General features: G+C 36.0%; 1 protein-coding gene across 2 annotated transcripts; it reads right to left on the reverse strand.

Moving 5' to 3' along the window:
- Positions 1 to 911: 911 nt before the first annotated feature.
- On the reverse strand, positions 912 to 14,595 carry LOC110102609 (filament-like plant protein 4). Of its 2 annotated transcripts, none has more exons than XM_020831015.2 (6): positions 14,237 to 14,595; positions 6,103 to 6,213; positions 4,981 to 5,158; positions 2,076 to 4,398; positions 1,854 to 1,914; positions 912 to 1,202 (listed from the first exon to the last, which is right to left on the reverse strand). In XM_020831015.2, exons 2-6 carry the CDS (start codon positions 6,208 to 6,210, stop codon positions 1,092 to 1,094), a joined length of 2,781 nt encoding a protein of 926 aa, XP_020686674.1. In that variant the 5' UTR covers positions 6,211 to 6,213; positions 14,237 to 14,595; the 3' UTR covers positions 912 to 1,091. The 2 variants fall into 2 exon arrangements, with proteins under 2 accessions (XP_020686674.1, XP_020686673.1); XM_020831014.2 differs by having other exon boundaries at positions 915 to 1,202; positions 6,103 to 6,222; positions 14,237 to 14,542.
- Positions 14,596 to 17,443: the final 2,848 nt, after the last annotated feature.

Below are 17,443 nucleotides of genomic sequence, written 5' to 3' on the forward strand. Positions count from 1 at the left end.
TAGAAGATAAGATTAGAGAGAGTCGCCTTGGATGGTTTGGTCACATAAAACGGCAGCCTCCCGATGACTCGGTTAGGAGAGTAGAGGTATTAGATTTGACTTGTGTTAAGAAAGGTAGAGGCATACCTAAAAAGACTTGGTTAGAAAATATTAGGAATGACCTTTCTTTATTAGATTTAAACGAGAATTTGACTTTTAATAGGACACAATGGAGAAAAAGGATTCATGTAGCCGAACCCACGTAATGGGATAAAGGCTTGATGTTGTTGTTGTTGTGCTTCATATGAACCCAAAACTTCTTCAAGATTACATGAACTCATCATCATCAAAGTAAAATAGAAAATGACTAGGTTGTCAAAGAGGAAAATGAATGCTTATTTACTTGAAATGAGAAATTTGCATTAAGAATAAGGAAACATAGAATTACAAACAGACTATAAACATTAAATGGATAATTTGTGCCCAATTAAATGATCAACATAATGTTTTTAGTTTTCAAGGATACATGCATCATCTCTAAGAAAAGATAAAAGGCATAATATCTCTCACTCGTGCTTCACATCTTGCATGAAAATGATTTAGTATATTTGATCATGCATAAAATATGAGGAAAACATAAGATACATATAGATAAATGGGAGAAACTGCCGCAAGAAAGCCCTAAACCTTTCGAACTTCCAATCCGGACTCTCCACCTACAAACGTTCTAAGAAGAAGACAATGAAGGTTTTAGAATGTCATCGAAGAAGGAAATGAAGCCTTAATAACACATCCTAAACCTAAACTGTAGTGCATAGGTGAAGTCCAATAGGAGGAACGCGAAAAAGAGGAAGGCGGTCAAACTGTAGGCAAGTCGCAAAACATGAAGTCACGAATGCAGGTGAAGTTGACGGGCGAAATCAATTGCACGCAGGCGAAGTCGACGAGCTGACGTTCGAAGTGGCCAGGCGAAGTCGAATACGAAGGAAATAAGAATACATAGTAGGTTTAGATTTTTTTTTATATAATACCTTTTTATGAGGCGAACGCCTAGTAGAAGTGAGTCGAGGCGCGCCTTCATTTATTTGAGGCATATGCCTCGCGTTTCAAGTTCAAGGCGTTAGCCTTGATGTGCAAAAGGCCTGAATTGAGCTGAGGCCCGCCTCTTGTTGCGCAATTTTAAACCATGCTTGTATCAGAGCACTCCTGGGGTATGTGACCTCCTGGGAAGTTACATCAAGAGGACAAAATCGTGAGGCTATTTGGCCAAAGCAAACAATATCTCAATAATGAAGAGTTTGAACAATTACACAAGCAATGTGCAATCAAATAATAGAGATGGCACCTTGATGTTGCTTACCTAGGGAGCTCACCAAATAAGGAGCAATGATGTATTGAGAGTGCTCTAAAAAGAGATAAAGCTAAAATGGGAAGCCACTATAAACATTACACCGAGTCTTTGAAGGGACGACCACCTAAAGAAGCATGGAGGAGATGGAAGGAGTAGAAGCAAAATGCGTGGTCGTGGTGGTTGGCAACTATACCTAGGCGGCTAGGCTCAATCTAGACTACTCAAAGGAGATGTCTTTTAGCGCCTCCACGGCCGACATTGGGTGAGGAAACAAGCATCCAAGGAGTTCTAATATGCAAAGGTTTTAAACTATTATATAAGAGCCTTTGCTTGATAAGTTACCTAACATAGATCAAATGAGCATAACAGCTATAGTCAATAGGCATGACTCAATATTGAGGATTATGACGATCGTGAGCAGAAAAGGAAGCCTATTAAAATGGGCAAAATAATTTAGATTATGGAATAATATGAAAGAGAATTGTATTACCCCTCTCAAAACTCAATTTGGAATTGCTCTTACCTGTTTGGTCTTTGTTACATCAGCATTTGAAGGAAATGTGCAAGCTGAAAACTTCAAGTTCCTTCATAAGAATACAAAACAGAACTGGGTCAAAGAAATATTATGAGCGGGATGCAAAAGAATTTACGAAAGATTAAATCAGAAAAAAGCGATGGACATAAAAAAGAAACTTCGTCATTTTCCCAAAATAACTTCAGAAAATGAACGAAAGCTTGAACCAACCTGTCTATCTGCTCTTGAAGTTCATTGTATTTGGTAACATATTCTTGGTGACTATGCCTTTCCTCTTGAAGCTCATTATCCAAGGTTTCAACCTCTGCATGCAGACGGCTTATTTCAGCCTCCAGCTCCTCCTTTTGAGATTCCAAAATCTTATATGACTCAACCATACATTTCAACTGAGTTGAAGCCAAGCTGTTTAACTTTTGACACGAAGCTAGCTCTGATTTCATCTCTGTTAATTGTTGTTGAGTTTCAATTAAAGCCAAATTTGTCTGGTTCAGCATTTCTTTGCATCTAACTAAATCCATCTCTATATTCTCTTTCTCAATTTTCAGATGATCAAAATTCTCTAGAGACAACATCGGCAAAGTGGATTTTATTTGGAAGCCAGCATTAGTGGACCCTTCAAATTGAGGACTGAAGGAAGTGTGAGCAACTAACGAAGATGCTCCTGATAGACTTTCTTCATGCCGAGTTACTTCATTCCTTAACAAGGTATCTTTGCCAACGCAATCAGAACCATAACTCTCCCTTTCACTGCCTTTTACAGTCCGCATTTTATATCCGAGATCAATGGTTTCACACAATATGCGGGAGAGAGATGAAATGAAGTCATGCAAATTTACTTCGTTACACATGACATTGTCTATAGAAGCAAAAGACTCCTCAAATTTCTTGCCTACCCTTAGAAAATCATTAGAACTATCTTGAATTTCTGCTTCAGCTTTACCCAGTGATAGAACAAATTCATAAATTTGGGAAATGGCATCCTTGAGTTCCTGGTCAAAAAGGCAAACAACTTTAGCACATTGATTGTTCAAAGACGTTCCATCACCATTAATTTCTTGAATGTATTTATGACAATACTTTTGCTCAGCCAAGTCATCAATGGATTCACTTTGCTCTTTGAGCAATTCTTCCTGAGCATCCTTAATAATATGCCTTACATCCTCAATAATTTTTTTGGCCGTACTCCCGTATGCTTGAGACTCAAATATGGAATTTATTCTTGATTTAAGTATCAACAATGGAAGATCTTTTTTAGTTGAAGCATGTTCCAGGGTCAAATCTAATAATTCAGAATCTGCGCATTTCAGTATGTTAGAATGCCTCAAAGGAGTTGGATCCACTTTATCAGCTTCTGAATGGTTAGACATACTGATTTTGCCATTTGTCTCTGTTGATAAACATGCTAATTTCTCCATCTCCAAAAAGTCATCCATAAGCTCCAAATAATTCGAGTTCTCGGGTGTGTTAACTGTGTCAAAGTTTTTCTCTTGCTTAGAGTGTGAAACCTCTGAATATAGTGCAGTAGGACAAGACTCTGAAAAACTAACTTCTTTACCAATGCCATCTTCAGATAAGAAGGTCAAGCTAGGTGGGTTACTTTCAATGTTTTCTATTGAGGAGTTCTTCTGTTGGCTTAGAGCTAGTACATGTGCTTCCGTGCTGCGAAGCCTGTTTGCTTGTTTAGCGCACAAGTCTCTTGAAGCCTGTAGTTCATCGTTGCGCTTTGATAATGCTTCCTTAAGCAACTTCATCTCTTCCTCCATAACCGATAATCTAGCAGTAAGGAACTCATTTTCTTTGTGAGCGTGCTGAATGCTTTCAAGGGAAACGTCTGAAGGCGATATATGATGTAGACTAGAAATATGTGCAGAAGAATTCCGGAGTCTGCTTTGCCCAGATTCTCGGCCTGAATTTTCAACTTCGAGTTTCATTTGGGCTAATGCAGCGGCTCCAGGCAGCTTCTTTCGAACTAGACCACGTAACCGTTGACATTCAGCGTCCAGCTTTGTAATCTTTTTGACGTCTTCCAGGTGCTGTTTGTTTGCAACTTCTGCGGATCTCATACTCATATTCTTTTCTTCGTTGCGAATCTCCAGCTCTTTGGAGATAACATGAAGTTCATATTTCATCGAACTTAATTCTCTTTCACAGGAGTGTAAATCATTCTTCAGTACTTCAATCTGAGAATCTGCCTGAGATTTCTCTTCGCTAACTTTTATTAGCAAATTAGATCGTTCTTGAAGTGATCTTGAAAGAACTGAATTTTCAGCAGAGGCCTTCTGTAGCTCTTGCCCAAAAACAGTGATTCTCGACTCGAGCTCAGCCTTGGCCTTTTCCCACTGTTTTGTCCTGGTGAAGATAACATCACGTAACTTCTGTTCACTCTCTTCCTTCACAATCCTTACCTGTTTCATGCATTCCTTTAGAGCGTTATCAAGATGGAGTGCTCTTTCTTCAGCAGAAAGCTTCAGCGATGTGACAGATTCAAGATGCTGTTTCAGAGCCAAAGCATCAGCTTCAGCCTTTTCCCATCCTAAAACAAGAATAATAAGAGAATTTCAGAAAATTAATTAGCATTAACTCACCACTCAATGTAGTCTGTTCATTATGAGTCGATATTTAGGAGGGATGTCCTAGAATAGTCCTATTTTATCAAATGAAGGATCGAATATACTAGATCTAAGACTGATATGTCTTGAGAAAATTCACTTTGATCTGCATAAATTTTCATGTAATATTTATAGATTTTTAAAATCATTCAAATACCAACCTTTAATAAATTTATAGTCAACTTGAGCATCTTGATGAAACAAATCTAACAACACAAAAGGTGATTCAATCCAAATCCAAATAAGCCCAAATTAAACACTTAAAGGATTAATGCAATGGCCCAAAGCCCAATTTTTTAGTGATTGGGTCGCGTAGGTTCTCAGGCTAGTGCAAGGACTATTTGGCCTGCTCATTTCAGCATGGCAAATTTATGTTTGAGCCATGCTTAAATGAAAATTTTTCCAAAGTATGAAGAATGGCATTGATAATATTTCTTTGGTTGTCAACCTCATATGTACAGAAACTACTTCTAAGGAACTCAGTTTCATGGGGAAGATTAAGATACCTGAGACTGCTTCTTCTGCAACTTTTGCATGTTGCTTTACTAGATTACCCTTTGTAGCTATCTCTGATTCAGCTAATAACAATTTCTCAGTCAATGACTTCACTTGATTTTCCAATCCGGTAAGATGGGTGTATGATTCCATCTTAATTTGTATATACTTCTCATTCTTTGCATCATCCTAGAAACAAAAAACCATATTGATCCAATGAGATAATTAAGTTTGACACAAGTACCGTGCCAAAAAAATGATTCAATTAATTCTTAAAATGAGTATTAAAAATTGATCACAATGTTGCATTAGCCGGTAGAATATCGTTTTTTGTGGGGAAAGACAGATCTCATTTTGGAGAAAATAAATGGAATAAAAAACAGACAATCCACATAATTGTTGAGAATCCATCCATGCTTGAGATTTCTGCCATAGATCTTCCAGGGGACTGCTTAACTAGTTTGATAAATAGAGAAGATGAGATCCTTGATATTTCTGCCGTAGATCATCAAGAAGACTGGTTAACTAGTTTGATAAATGGATAAGATGGGCCAAATTATTTGATAGGTTGATCGGAATGGGTGTTTATCATCAATCATTTTATATTCAAAAGCATGAGCCTTATGTCAGATCATTTGACGTATTTAAGTTCTGTAACAACAACAACAACATCAAGCCTTTGTCCCACTATGTGGGGCCAGCTACATGAATATTTTTTCTCCATTATGTATGTTAAATATCAAATTCTCATTTAGATCTAATAAAGAAAGATCACTAATGCAAGTTTTAACATTCATTGGAAGCAACAATTAAAATATTATGTTTTATTTAAGCAAGCTTGGAAGTTGAGTTGAACCTTGATAGGTGGAGCATCATTTGCAGCCTATTCATGCTTAAGATAAATCTCTAAGTTCACATGCGCAAAGCAAGCATCATTTTAACAACTGTAGATTGAAAATTCCATGTGCATGGTATACTATATGGTCTGTTCTTTCACATACAATAATTTAATTAATATAAATGAAATTATACTCAAAGCAACAAAAAAAAAAAAGTGAAACAATAAAAAATAGTTGGTTTTATGATCAGACAACAGAAATGCTTTTTCCTTCCCTTCGAATTTCCTACTCAACCTTTTCTGTTTGAAGTTCACTGGAATTAGGCAAGGATGCACTGGCAGAATCAGTCAAAACTACTGCCTTTTCAGATTTCTTTTTCCAAGGCCAACTGCGACGATCCATCACCTATTTCAACTGCAAATGTAAAATCATTAAGTAGGTTTATATGAGAAAACAACTATACATAAACTTGAAAAGACAGCTAATATATATATATATATAATTACAAAATGGAATTCGTTTATTGATAAAGTTGAATGTTTAATATAAGCAGCCAACGAACAAATACAAATGTGTAAGAAAAATAATCTAAGAGTAAGGTGAAGATTGATAATTTGAAGGCTCAACAAAGCAGAGAGTTTTAGATGGACCAAAGGCCAAAAAGATTCTTGGGATGGAGCTCAACAAGAAATAGATAAACACATGATCTGCTTGATGCAGAATTCAATATGTAAAACAATTATTCCAAAAGGTTGGGCATCACTTAAAATACTAAATTATGAGCACTTTTAAATCCGCAACTTCATCAATGTGCTTATTGTTGAAAAAGGCAGCTCAATTCACATCATGAAATACTTACAAGGAGACTACGATAAAGTTCTAAAAGGATGCTACCACGAAAATCTACAATGATGAATGATCATTAATATTGGGAGATATACTCTTCTCTATAAAAGTCCATATAATCCTTATTCGCATATAATCCCACGAGCAACTTATTGAAACACATTAAACTCATGTATCATGTGTGCATGTTATTTTTTCCTTCTTGACTTTTTGATCTTCTATATAATAAATTGGTATCAAAGCAAAGTTGGTTCAATAATTTAAAATTCAAATAGTCAAAATCAACTTCTAATCACACTAAGACATTGTCCTCATCACCTAGAGTCCAACAAGCCAAACGACGAGTCAAAAAAATAATAAAAACATTACAAGGACATGGTTAAAACAAGAAACTAATTAAATCTTCTGCAACTCAAATAAAGAAGAATTAAAGAAGAATGAGGTCATGAAACAAGTTTGTAAGTTGCTAGATCCGACCCACAACTCATTAACATGAAACAATCTTATTCAAGTTGATCTGACACCTAACCTTATGAACTTTCATGATACCTCCTTGTACGACTATATAATAGCCTTCATTTGAAACATGTAATAGTCTATATTTAAAACTATACAATAATCTCCATTTAAGTCTTTTATGGTGTGAAGTGAACTATCATTTTCAATAATTTCCACTATGATGAGCTTCCTCTAAAAATAATGCTACTTCCATCACACCCTTAGGCCCAAGAAACTTTAGAATTGTTGATCAAGTTCAAGTAGCAATAGACCTTTGATCCCAGTAATCACTTTCATGAGCATATTTGTAAGATTATATATAAGTCCAACCTTTGGGAGTAGAAAACCCTCTTCCTAGACTATTTCTCTAATAAAGTGATATTAAACACTAATATGCTTCGTGCGATCATGTGGGCTTAGTTTTTTGTTAAACAAATTGTATTCTAACTGTTGCACAAAATTTCATTTTTTTTTTAACTCCGCCAAAAATCTTTGATCACTTATGGCCATCAAACAAGTCTATTGGTTAAACAAATCTGAGTTACAACCTGCTAGCATGACCCAAGCTTGTAATAGCCATTTTGCTTCATAATTGATCAAGCGCTTTGTAATGGTTCAAAAAAATACGGAGATTTTGTGCAACAACAAAGTGCCATGTATTTGGCAAAAACCCGAAGAAATTATAGCACCAAAGATATCAACATTCAACATCATTTTATTAGAGATGGTAAAAGAAAGGGACATTATATTACAAAAAGTTGGGACTTCAAATAATATGATAGATATGCTAATGGAAGTGATAAGAAAGATTGAGTTTTAATACTGGTTGAACTTGATCGACATCACTCAAGTTCTTAGGGTCTAAAGGCAAAATGGAGGCAACATCATTTTTGAAGGAAGCTCACCAAGATACAGGTTATTGAATATGGTGACTTCTCATCATTAAATTCGTGAGTAGAGCGTACCTAAACATCTTAAATAAAGGTTGAAACATAGTTCAAAAATAGAAGCTACTATAAACTATGTTGCACTGATACGGATACGGCGAAATGGATACGACACGATATGGACACGGGACACGTCAATTCTTAAAAATACAGGATACGAGTATGACGCGAACACGTCATTATAATTGATAAATCATAGATAAAAATTAAGAAAGCAATCAAAGCATAATATTTGAAATTACCAAAAAAAAAATGAAAGCAACATCATTTGTAGCTTATAATATCAAAATAAAAGTAAACATTAAATGTCTAGTACAACAACAAAAGCATAAACATAAATTGTCTAGCACATGAAGTTTCAAATATTCAATAGAAGGAATGATATGATTAGCTTCTTTAGTGGTTTTTCTTTGAACTTCTATATCATCTTCAATAAATATCATAGTTTCTAATGCAGGCTCATCAAGTAAAATATTAGCAATTACTAATATTCCCATGTCATCAAGAGAATCAAATCCATCTCTGAAATGAAAGAACCTCGCTCGCAGCCGCGAAAGTAAATAAGACACTTTTTTTATTTTTCAGATTTTTTGTTTTTCAATGGACACGTGTATTGAATACGCGTATACTTTTGAAATTAAATAGTACTTTAATTGGATGCGACAAAGTCATATCTGACACGTATCAGATCCGTATCGGAGGTGTATCCGTGTATCGACGAATTGGATACAGCACGCCTTCATAAATAGATGCATCGGTGCAACATATATTGCAAAGATCTATAAAATTGGATAACCGGTCACCTAAAACAAAATCAGGTCATGTTTATGGGTGCAGGTTTGATATGGTCAACTTGTATACTGGATTGATGGTCTTCGAATTGCAGAAAGCTTCAACTAATTAAACTCACACTAAACTGATTTCGACTATCTCCTAGCAATGTGTTCGTCATCTATTTGACATATTGCTTGGATTATTCAACTCTAAGTGACGAGCATAACCAGTCCGTGTGATCAAAAGTTAATTTTGACCACCTAAATTTTGAATAAATGAACCAACTTGACTCTGATAATATTTGTTGTGCAAAAGCTCCAAAAATTCAAGAAATTCAAGAAGGACAAAACAACATACATACAAGAGTTTAAAGCGGTTTGACAATTTACCTACAACCTCAAGAGGAACTAAACTCACAATCAATTTGGAAAAGACCACCAATCGAAATTTCTATCAGAATCCTCACACATATACAGAAGCTATTACATGCTTGAGAAGATACTTGTAAGATGATATGGCCATTTATAAGTTCATCTTCCAATATTAATGATCAACCATTATTATGAATCTTTGTCTCCATTTAAGATTTTATGGTATGTTCAACTATAAGACTTTTGTTAGATATTATTCCAGATTTTTAGGTTTGTTTTTTGTATAGGTTTTTTGTATGGTATATGTGGCCATTTGTGGAGCTATTTGTATAGCTTTTACGTGTCTATTAATAGGCTTTAGTTTGTTTTAGGCATTGAGACCAAGAGAAATAGAATTACAGAATTTCTGAGTTTGGCTCTACTCCCTTCCCTCTCCCTCTCTATCTCTTGCAAGAAGATCTCTCAAGATCTTCCTCCTTAGTTTCAACAATTTGGTATCAGAGCCCTGGTGCCGATCAAGGAAGGAGGAAGGTGTTCTGTCCAAGAAAAGAGAGGAGGTGGTGGCTGCCGATGCCGCCGACGTGCTTGCTCAAGAGAATCGTGCAAAGCACGGTGCAAGATCAAGGAAAGAAGGTATATCACGTGCAAAAGTAGCTGGGGCGTCGGCTGGAAGATCGGCCGAACAGGCCGGATGTCTAGCTGAGTTCTAATATCGGAGGCGGAAGCCGGAGGTGACTTCGGCAGGCAGCCCGTGGCATGCTTGATCGGGACGCTAGGCGGACTCTTGCCACAAGAAGGCGGACGTGATGTGTGGCTTGGAAGGAGTTGGGAACTGCTACGCTGTTTCTCCGTTGACGGTGTTACGACGTTTTCCTAAAATCAAGGCGGTGACCATCAAAGGCAAGCCTCATTTTGCGGACAAAGAGAAGCCGGAATTGCTGGTAGTGGGTAAGGAGTAGCGCCCGCATCCTCCGACGCAGTCGCCGGAAGATTTGCGGTGGAGTTTTGGGACGTCCGGCGGGGTTACCAGAGGCCGGAGTTTTTGCTTGATCTTGAATCAAGTTTCGGTTTGGGATTTTATCCCTGTTCTCTGGCATTTTTTTTTGTTCCTACTGTTCTCTTTAAGCTTCTTGTTTTTACTGTTGAAGATCTGCTGAAAAAATAAGGTGGAGTTTTGGATTCCGGGTGGAGTCAGGGAGACACTGAGGTGGTGTCGGCTGTTCTTGAGGAACAGTGTTGAAAGTGTGGAGCGCTTGGAGGTGCGAGGTCGTGCGGTGCACGAGGAGATCACATAAGAGCGCGGGGCACTGGTGAAAGACACGCAGAGTGCTGGATGGATGCGTTAGTGCGGAGTGTGGTCTTGTGACAAGCGGAGCGCAGGTGAAGGCGCAGGGCTCGCTGCACGGGTGGATACGTGCAGGATGTGGTTGGAGACAGACCACATGGGTGCAAGGCGCGGGCTCGGGCTTGAGGCGTATGACGCGGGTTGGAGGCACAGGGCGTGGGCACGAGACGCAGGGTGCAGGTGGATGCATAGGGCGCGAAAGCAGTGCAAGGGGTGCTCGGGATTGGTTGCGTTGAACGCAGTGCGACAGGTGAAGATCTGTCTGGAGGTGGAGCTAGAAACTCAAAAAGATGGTTGATTAGTTCTTGAGAAACTTTTAACTGTCGGTGGACGCTTTTGGCGGAGGAGATCGACAGGGTTGTTCTTTGGTTGTTCTTTATGAACAGTGGTTATCTTTTGTTTTGTAAAATCTAGACTAAGGGGGTGATTGTTAGATATTATTCCAGATTTTTAGGTTTACTTTTTGTATAGGTTTTTTGTATGGCACGTGTGGCCATTTGTGGAGCTATTTGTATAGCTTTTAGGGGCCTATTAATAGGCTTTAGTTTGTTTTAGGCATTGAGGCCAAGAGAAATAGAATTATAGAATTTCTGAGTTTGGCTTTCCTCCCTTCCCTCTCCCTCTCTATCTCTTGCAAGAAGATCTCTCAAGATCTTCCTCCTTGGTTTCAACAACTTTCATGATGTGAATAAGCAACTAATGGAAGAACTGTTTTTCCTCACCCGTGGAGTAGGTTTGTTCTAGTTAAATCATATAAATATTGGCATCTTTTTTCAGGTCTTTCATCTCTTTGATGTTTCTTATGTGTTAATCGTATCCGCTTCAGGTACATAAATTCAAGTAAAAGTTAAGTATTTTTCCAAACCTTTTGGTGATAAGTATCCATTCTTTGCATTAGTTTAAATCATCTCAATTGAAGCATTTTTATTCCATTAACTTTATAGCTTACTGTTGAAACCAAGGAGGAAGATCTTGAGAAATCTTCTTGCAAGAGATAGAGAGGGAGAGGAGAGAGCCAAACTCAGAAATTCTATAAATTTTATTTCTCTCTTGGCCTCAATGCCTAAAACAAACTAAAGCCTATTAATAGGCACCTAAAAGCTATAGAAATAGCTCCACAAATGGCCACACATGCCATACAAAAAAACTATACAAAAAGCAAACCTAAAAATCTGGAATAATATCTAATAATCACCCCCTTAGTCCAAATTTTACAAAACAAAAGATAACCACTGTTCATGAAGAACAGCCAAAGAACAACCCTGTCGATCTCCTCCGCCAAAAGTGTCCCCTGACAGTTAAAAGTTTCTCAAAAACTGATCAATCATCTTCTTAAGTTTCTAGCTCCACCTCCTGAAAGATCTTCACCTGTCGCACTGCGTCCAACGCAGCCAATCCCCGAGCACCCCTTGCCCGGCTTCCGCGCCCTGTGCATCCACCTGCACCCTGCACCTCGTGCCCGCGCCCTGCGCCTCTAGCCAACGTCCAATGCTTTCAGCCCGTGCCCGCGCCTTGCACCCAGTTTGGCTTTCCTCCCTTCCCTCTCCCTCTCTATCTCTTGCAAGAAGATCTCTCAAGATCTTCCTCCTTGGTTTCCTCCCTTCACCTGCGCTCCGCTCGTCACCGGTGCCCCGCGCTCCTATGCGATCTCCTCGTGCACCGTACGACCTCGCACCTCAAAGCGCCACGCACTTTCAACACTGCTCCTCAAGAACAGCCGACACCATCTCAGTGTCTCCCTGACTCCACCCGGAGTCCAAAACTCCACCTTATTTCTTCAGCAAATCTTGAATAGTAAAAACAAGAAGCTTAAAGAAAACAGCAGGAGCCGAAAAAATGCCAGAGAACAGGGATAAAATCCCAAACCGAAACTTGATTCAAGATCAAGCAAAAACTTCAGCCTCCGGTAACCCTGTCGAATGCAGCTCCGCGCCCCTGCAAGCACCCCCCACACTGCCTTCCGCGGTTCAGCTTTCTTGCTCCGATCAGTCCGATCCAGCGTCCCGATCAAGAATCCCAAGGGCTGCCTGTCGAAGTCGCCTCCGGCTTCCACCTCCGGTATTGGAACTCAGCAAGACGACCGGCCTGTTCGGCCGATCTTCCAGCCGACGCCCGAGCTGCGTTTGCATGCGATCTGCCTTCTTTCCTTGATCTTGCACCGTGCTTTGCACAAATAGCTTGAGCAAGCACGTCGGCGGCATCGGCAGCCAGCACCTCCTCTCTTTTCTTGGACAGAACACCTTCCTCCTTCAAGATCGCTGCCAGGGCTCTGATACCATTTTGTTGAAACCAATGAGGAAGATCTTGAGAGATCTTCTTACAAGAGATAGAGAGGGAGAGGGGAGAGCCAAACTCAGAAATTCTGTAAACTTTATTTCTCTCTTGGCCTCAATGCCTAAAACAAACTAAAGCCTATTAATAGGCATCTAAAAGCTATACAAATAGCTCCACAAATGGCCACACATGCCATACAAAAAACCTATACAAAAAGCAAACCTAAAAATCTGGAATAATATCTAACACTTACAATGACAAATGAAATGTATCCTGATGGAAGAGAACGAAACGGTAAATGAAATGACCTGGTCATTCAGAATACAGATCACTCTATTGAATATATTGGTAACTACATAACTCATGTGAAGGTTAAAAGTTACAACATTAATGATTGTTTGTTTTACGCGTTTATGTGCCAATATGTATGGATATGTTGTATACACATTCATGCATATATATATATATATATATTATAAAACCGCAGGACGATATCACTCCAAAAAGGCGAAATTATTACGTACGGTCATAGGACGCAGTTCGGGGGCTAATTAGGATGTGCCACCTCATTAATATGCTATCGTTACTGTGAAGCACTGTGTGCATCGGGTGTCGTGGCGCGTGCTAATTGGCCTCCAAATAGTTCGCTGACTGCACTTAATAAGCTCTCCCAAAAAGAAGGAAAACTTATGCGAGCTAACCGAGAAATTCAAGGACAGACTAACAAACTTTGAGTAAATATGTAAGTGCACTAGAATGATAAAAATCCAGATAAACGTATTTTTTTCAATAAGCTACATGCGAGCATTGATTTATAGCTGCTCGAAGTCACAGAAACTCCACAATAGATATACATACAAAAGCTTCATAGTGATTGGTTAAAAATTGAGTGTCATAGAAACATCTTATTATCCTCTAGAGCAAAAAATATATCATCTGATTTATTTACGATTGATCGTTTCAGCATTAAAGAAACTGCGGCAAGCATCCAGCTTTGAATTTGTTGACAGAACATAATATTATACCTAATTCAACCATTCCAGCCGAACAAACAAATAAAATAAAGAAAAGTTCAAAGCAAAATAAACCAATCCTCGGCAGACTACCACGGCTTCAAGTATTCAAATAGCAAATGTTCGAGAAACCTTCCGCAAAGTTCACAATCAAAACCTCCTCCATCAAGACCGACCAAAACTCCAACGGACAGACGAAAGTAAAAAATAATAAGCAAAGCCGACCAAATCCTCATTTCAATAAGCGTGATAAGAAAAACAGGAATCGATAATGGCCAAATCCTTAGCCATCCATCGGCCCATTCCATTCCATAAACAGAGAAAACAGAACGTAGAAAAATACGAAGGATGAAGCCTGACCGGATAGTCTGTAGCTGACGATATGCAAACTCCGTGATAGAGAACGATAGATTTCGTTTCAATTTCTCAATGAGATTGACCGATTGATAGAGGAGAATAGCTGATTTCTTCCTTTTCTCCTCTTAGCTTTTTCCCTCCTACCTCTACTTCTCTTTCGCCGATTCCCACTCTAGCTCCACTTGACAGAAGCGCATAGACCGCACCCGAGAGATCTACAGAGGCAACGGATCGCACTGAAGAAAGCGGGCAAGAGAGAGAGAGAGAGAGAGAGTTGAGTGAAAGAGAGTGATAAAGAGAGAGAGAGAGAGAGAGAGAGAGAGAGAGAGAGGCAATATTTGCGTTAGGAGCAAAACATGCCGAGACGTTGGAAAGGGGCCAAAATGCCCGCTCGCTTCGAAGCCAACGGACAATACGTATTTATTACTGGTGACCATAACAAGAAAAAGTTTCCAAGTTTTTTGAGTAAACTTAATTCAATTTGAAATTTTGAATTCGATCCGGTTTAAATTTCAAATTGTTCAATTACAGCATAATAATTAATAGGTAATCAGATATTTTTAAATTTTTCCTTAATTTTTTTTCCTTAATCAGATATTAACGATCCTTAAATTTTTAATAATTACCATTATGTTTCGCCTAAAAGTGCTTGGAAGTAAGTAGAGTTTAGAAAGAGTTGAAGCGACTTTGTCCTTTCGATAATATATTTCTTATCGGATAGATTAAGTAAGAGTTTTGAAAGTCATGATAGGAGCTCACCATGAAGGTAGCAATTTGGGCTAAATTACGTAAATCCACCAAACGATCAAATTTACTAAATCCCGGTTTTAGGGCAAAATTGTGATGAAAAAAAATATTAAGATATATTTAAATTATTTGAAATTTTTTAATATCTTTTAAGTGTAATGCAATTTTTTTTTTTTTTTTTTTTTTTTCTTTTTTTTTTTTTTTTTTTTGCAACAACAACAACATCAAGTTGCCATAACACTATATGGGGTCGACTACATTAATCATTTTTCTATATTGTCTTGCTAAGAGTTAAATTCACATTTAAATTTAGGTAGATTTACATACATACCATCTTATATTATTCTATTTACATATTTAACACCTAAAACTTTAATATTACATACATACCAGATACCACTCATAGTTTATTTGCATATCAAATATGAGTGGTAAAAATGAAATATATGAGTGGCACTAAGGAAATATGAGTGGTATATTTGATATTAAAATAATATAGGTTGGTATATATGTAATATTAAAGCTTTATGTGTTAGATATGTAAATATGATGGTATAAAGTGGTATGTATGTAAATTTCTCTTAAATTTAATAAAGAAATGTCATTTCTAATATTTTCTAACGAAATCTTTTTAGGTCTACATCTACCTTTTTTAACATAAGTTAAATCTAATGCATATATTTTTCTAACCGGGTTATCGGAAGACCGACATTTAATTATCTCTAATAATTATGTTATATGCTTAAATCATTAAAATTAACTATATAATTAATTAAGCTAGATAATAACTCAAATTTAATATGAAAATTAATAACTAAGAATGAATAAATTTTTGAAATTCAAATCATATTCAAATTTGGCATAAAACTTGATATAAAAAAAAAAATAAAATCTTGAATGCGGCAATACTCTGTTCAACTTGGTTAATTTAAAATTTTATCCAAATTATTATATGCCGGACTAGCTACAAAACAATTTACAAGAACAACTACTATTTTTTAATGATTTTTAAAGTTTAAGAAACAACAAAAAATATGATTTTAGATTACCAAATATTTCAGAAAATTAAATTATATTTAATATAATTAATATATAATCTAGTGCTTATAGGTTGTGTTGTTTGATATTTAATTATTTTGCTAATGACACTATAAGTGGCAATGAACATAAACAATGGATTATGTTAGATCATTTATCTTTTTTGGAAAAAAAATATTAGATTAATCTGATTAAAACTTTGATTAAGATAACATTAAGGCTTTGTTTGGGACCACTTTTAATATTTTTTTATGTTATGATGCTTCATTTTATATACCAACTTTTAAAATAATTGTTTTTTCCACAACAATTTTACAACCATCTTTATAAAGACTTCAAACATCTCAAACAAAGCCTCTTATCTTGTGTTAGTAAGTGTACCCTAAATCAATATTATTTAATATATTTTCTGCTAAAATAAATATTTAAAGATAAATTTAACATGTATGGATATGATAATTTGTTATTATATTTATTCCATGATTATTTATGTAACCATAATTATATATGAGATGATTGAATTATGAATAATAATTTAAACAAGCTCATAATTATTAATTATAGTATGAATCTATAATTAAGCATTATTATTACGATCCATGAAGATTAAGAACGAAATAGTCATATCTGGATTATTCGATATGAAGATTTTAAGAATGAATGTACTTTATATAATATGATTATATAGAATTGGACTATAAATTTTGAATAATATAATAAATTCAGTTTTAACTAGATATATATTTTAAAATTTATCATAAAGATGATCATATATAAAATAAGCTTAATCCTAAGTTATTAATTAATAAACTCCTATTTGTGGCATTTGATTTCTTGACTTACACGAAAATAATTTAAAAGATATAGACTTAATTATTGTATCTTAGAAACGCAATGAAGCAAATGACTGAGAATGTTAATATACATATAATAAATTCATTCCTTTCAAATTTGAAAGTTCAAAAATTAGTTCACTTGAAGAATTAAAATTAGAATACATAGCTAAATATATAATTAATGATGTGACATAATTATTTAGCTCTCATTATAATTTTTTTATGTAAGTTTATTTTATATGCAATGATTAAATCTATTGATGATTCAATTTTTAAATTGAATCAATTATTCTATAAATTTAAGAGTGTAATTTTATATTTATATTAAAATAACATTAAAATCAATAATTTTGATTTATTAATAATGGTCAATTTATTGGAGCTTGAATTATAGGCCCATATGCCACTTATTTATCACAATATCACTATTATAAATTAATTAAATATTCTTGGTAATAATGTGACATAATATAAATGTTAAATTATTATTACATTAGTAACACTTTTATATTATAAGAACCCCTTTTATTTATACAGTATAAAACTAATATGGATGATAATATGTCATGATAAATATCTTTTAAGATAA

Source organism: Dendrobium catenatum, unplaced genomic scaffold, assembly GCF_001605985.2.
Source record: "Dendrobium catenatum unplaced genomic scaffold, ASM160598v2 fragScaff_scaffold_637, whole genome shotgun sequence".
In the NCBI taxonomy this organism is placed as follows: domain Eukaryota; kingdom Viridiplantae; phylum Streptophyta; class Magnoliopsida; order Asparagales; family Orchidaceae; genus Dendrobium; species Dendrobium catenatum.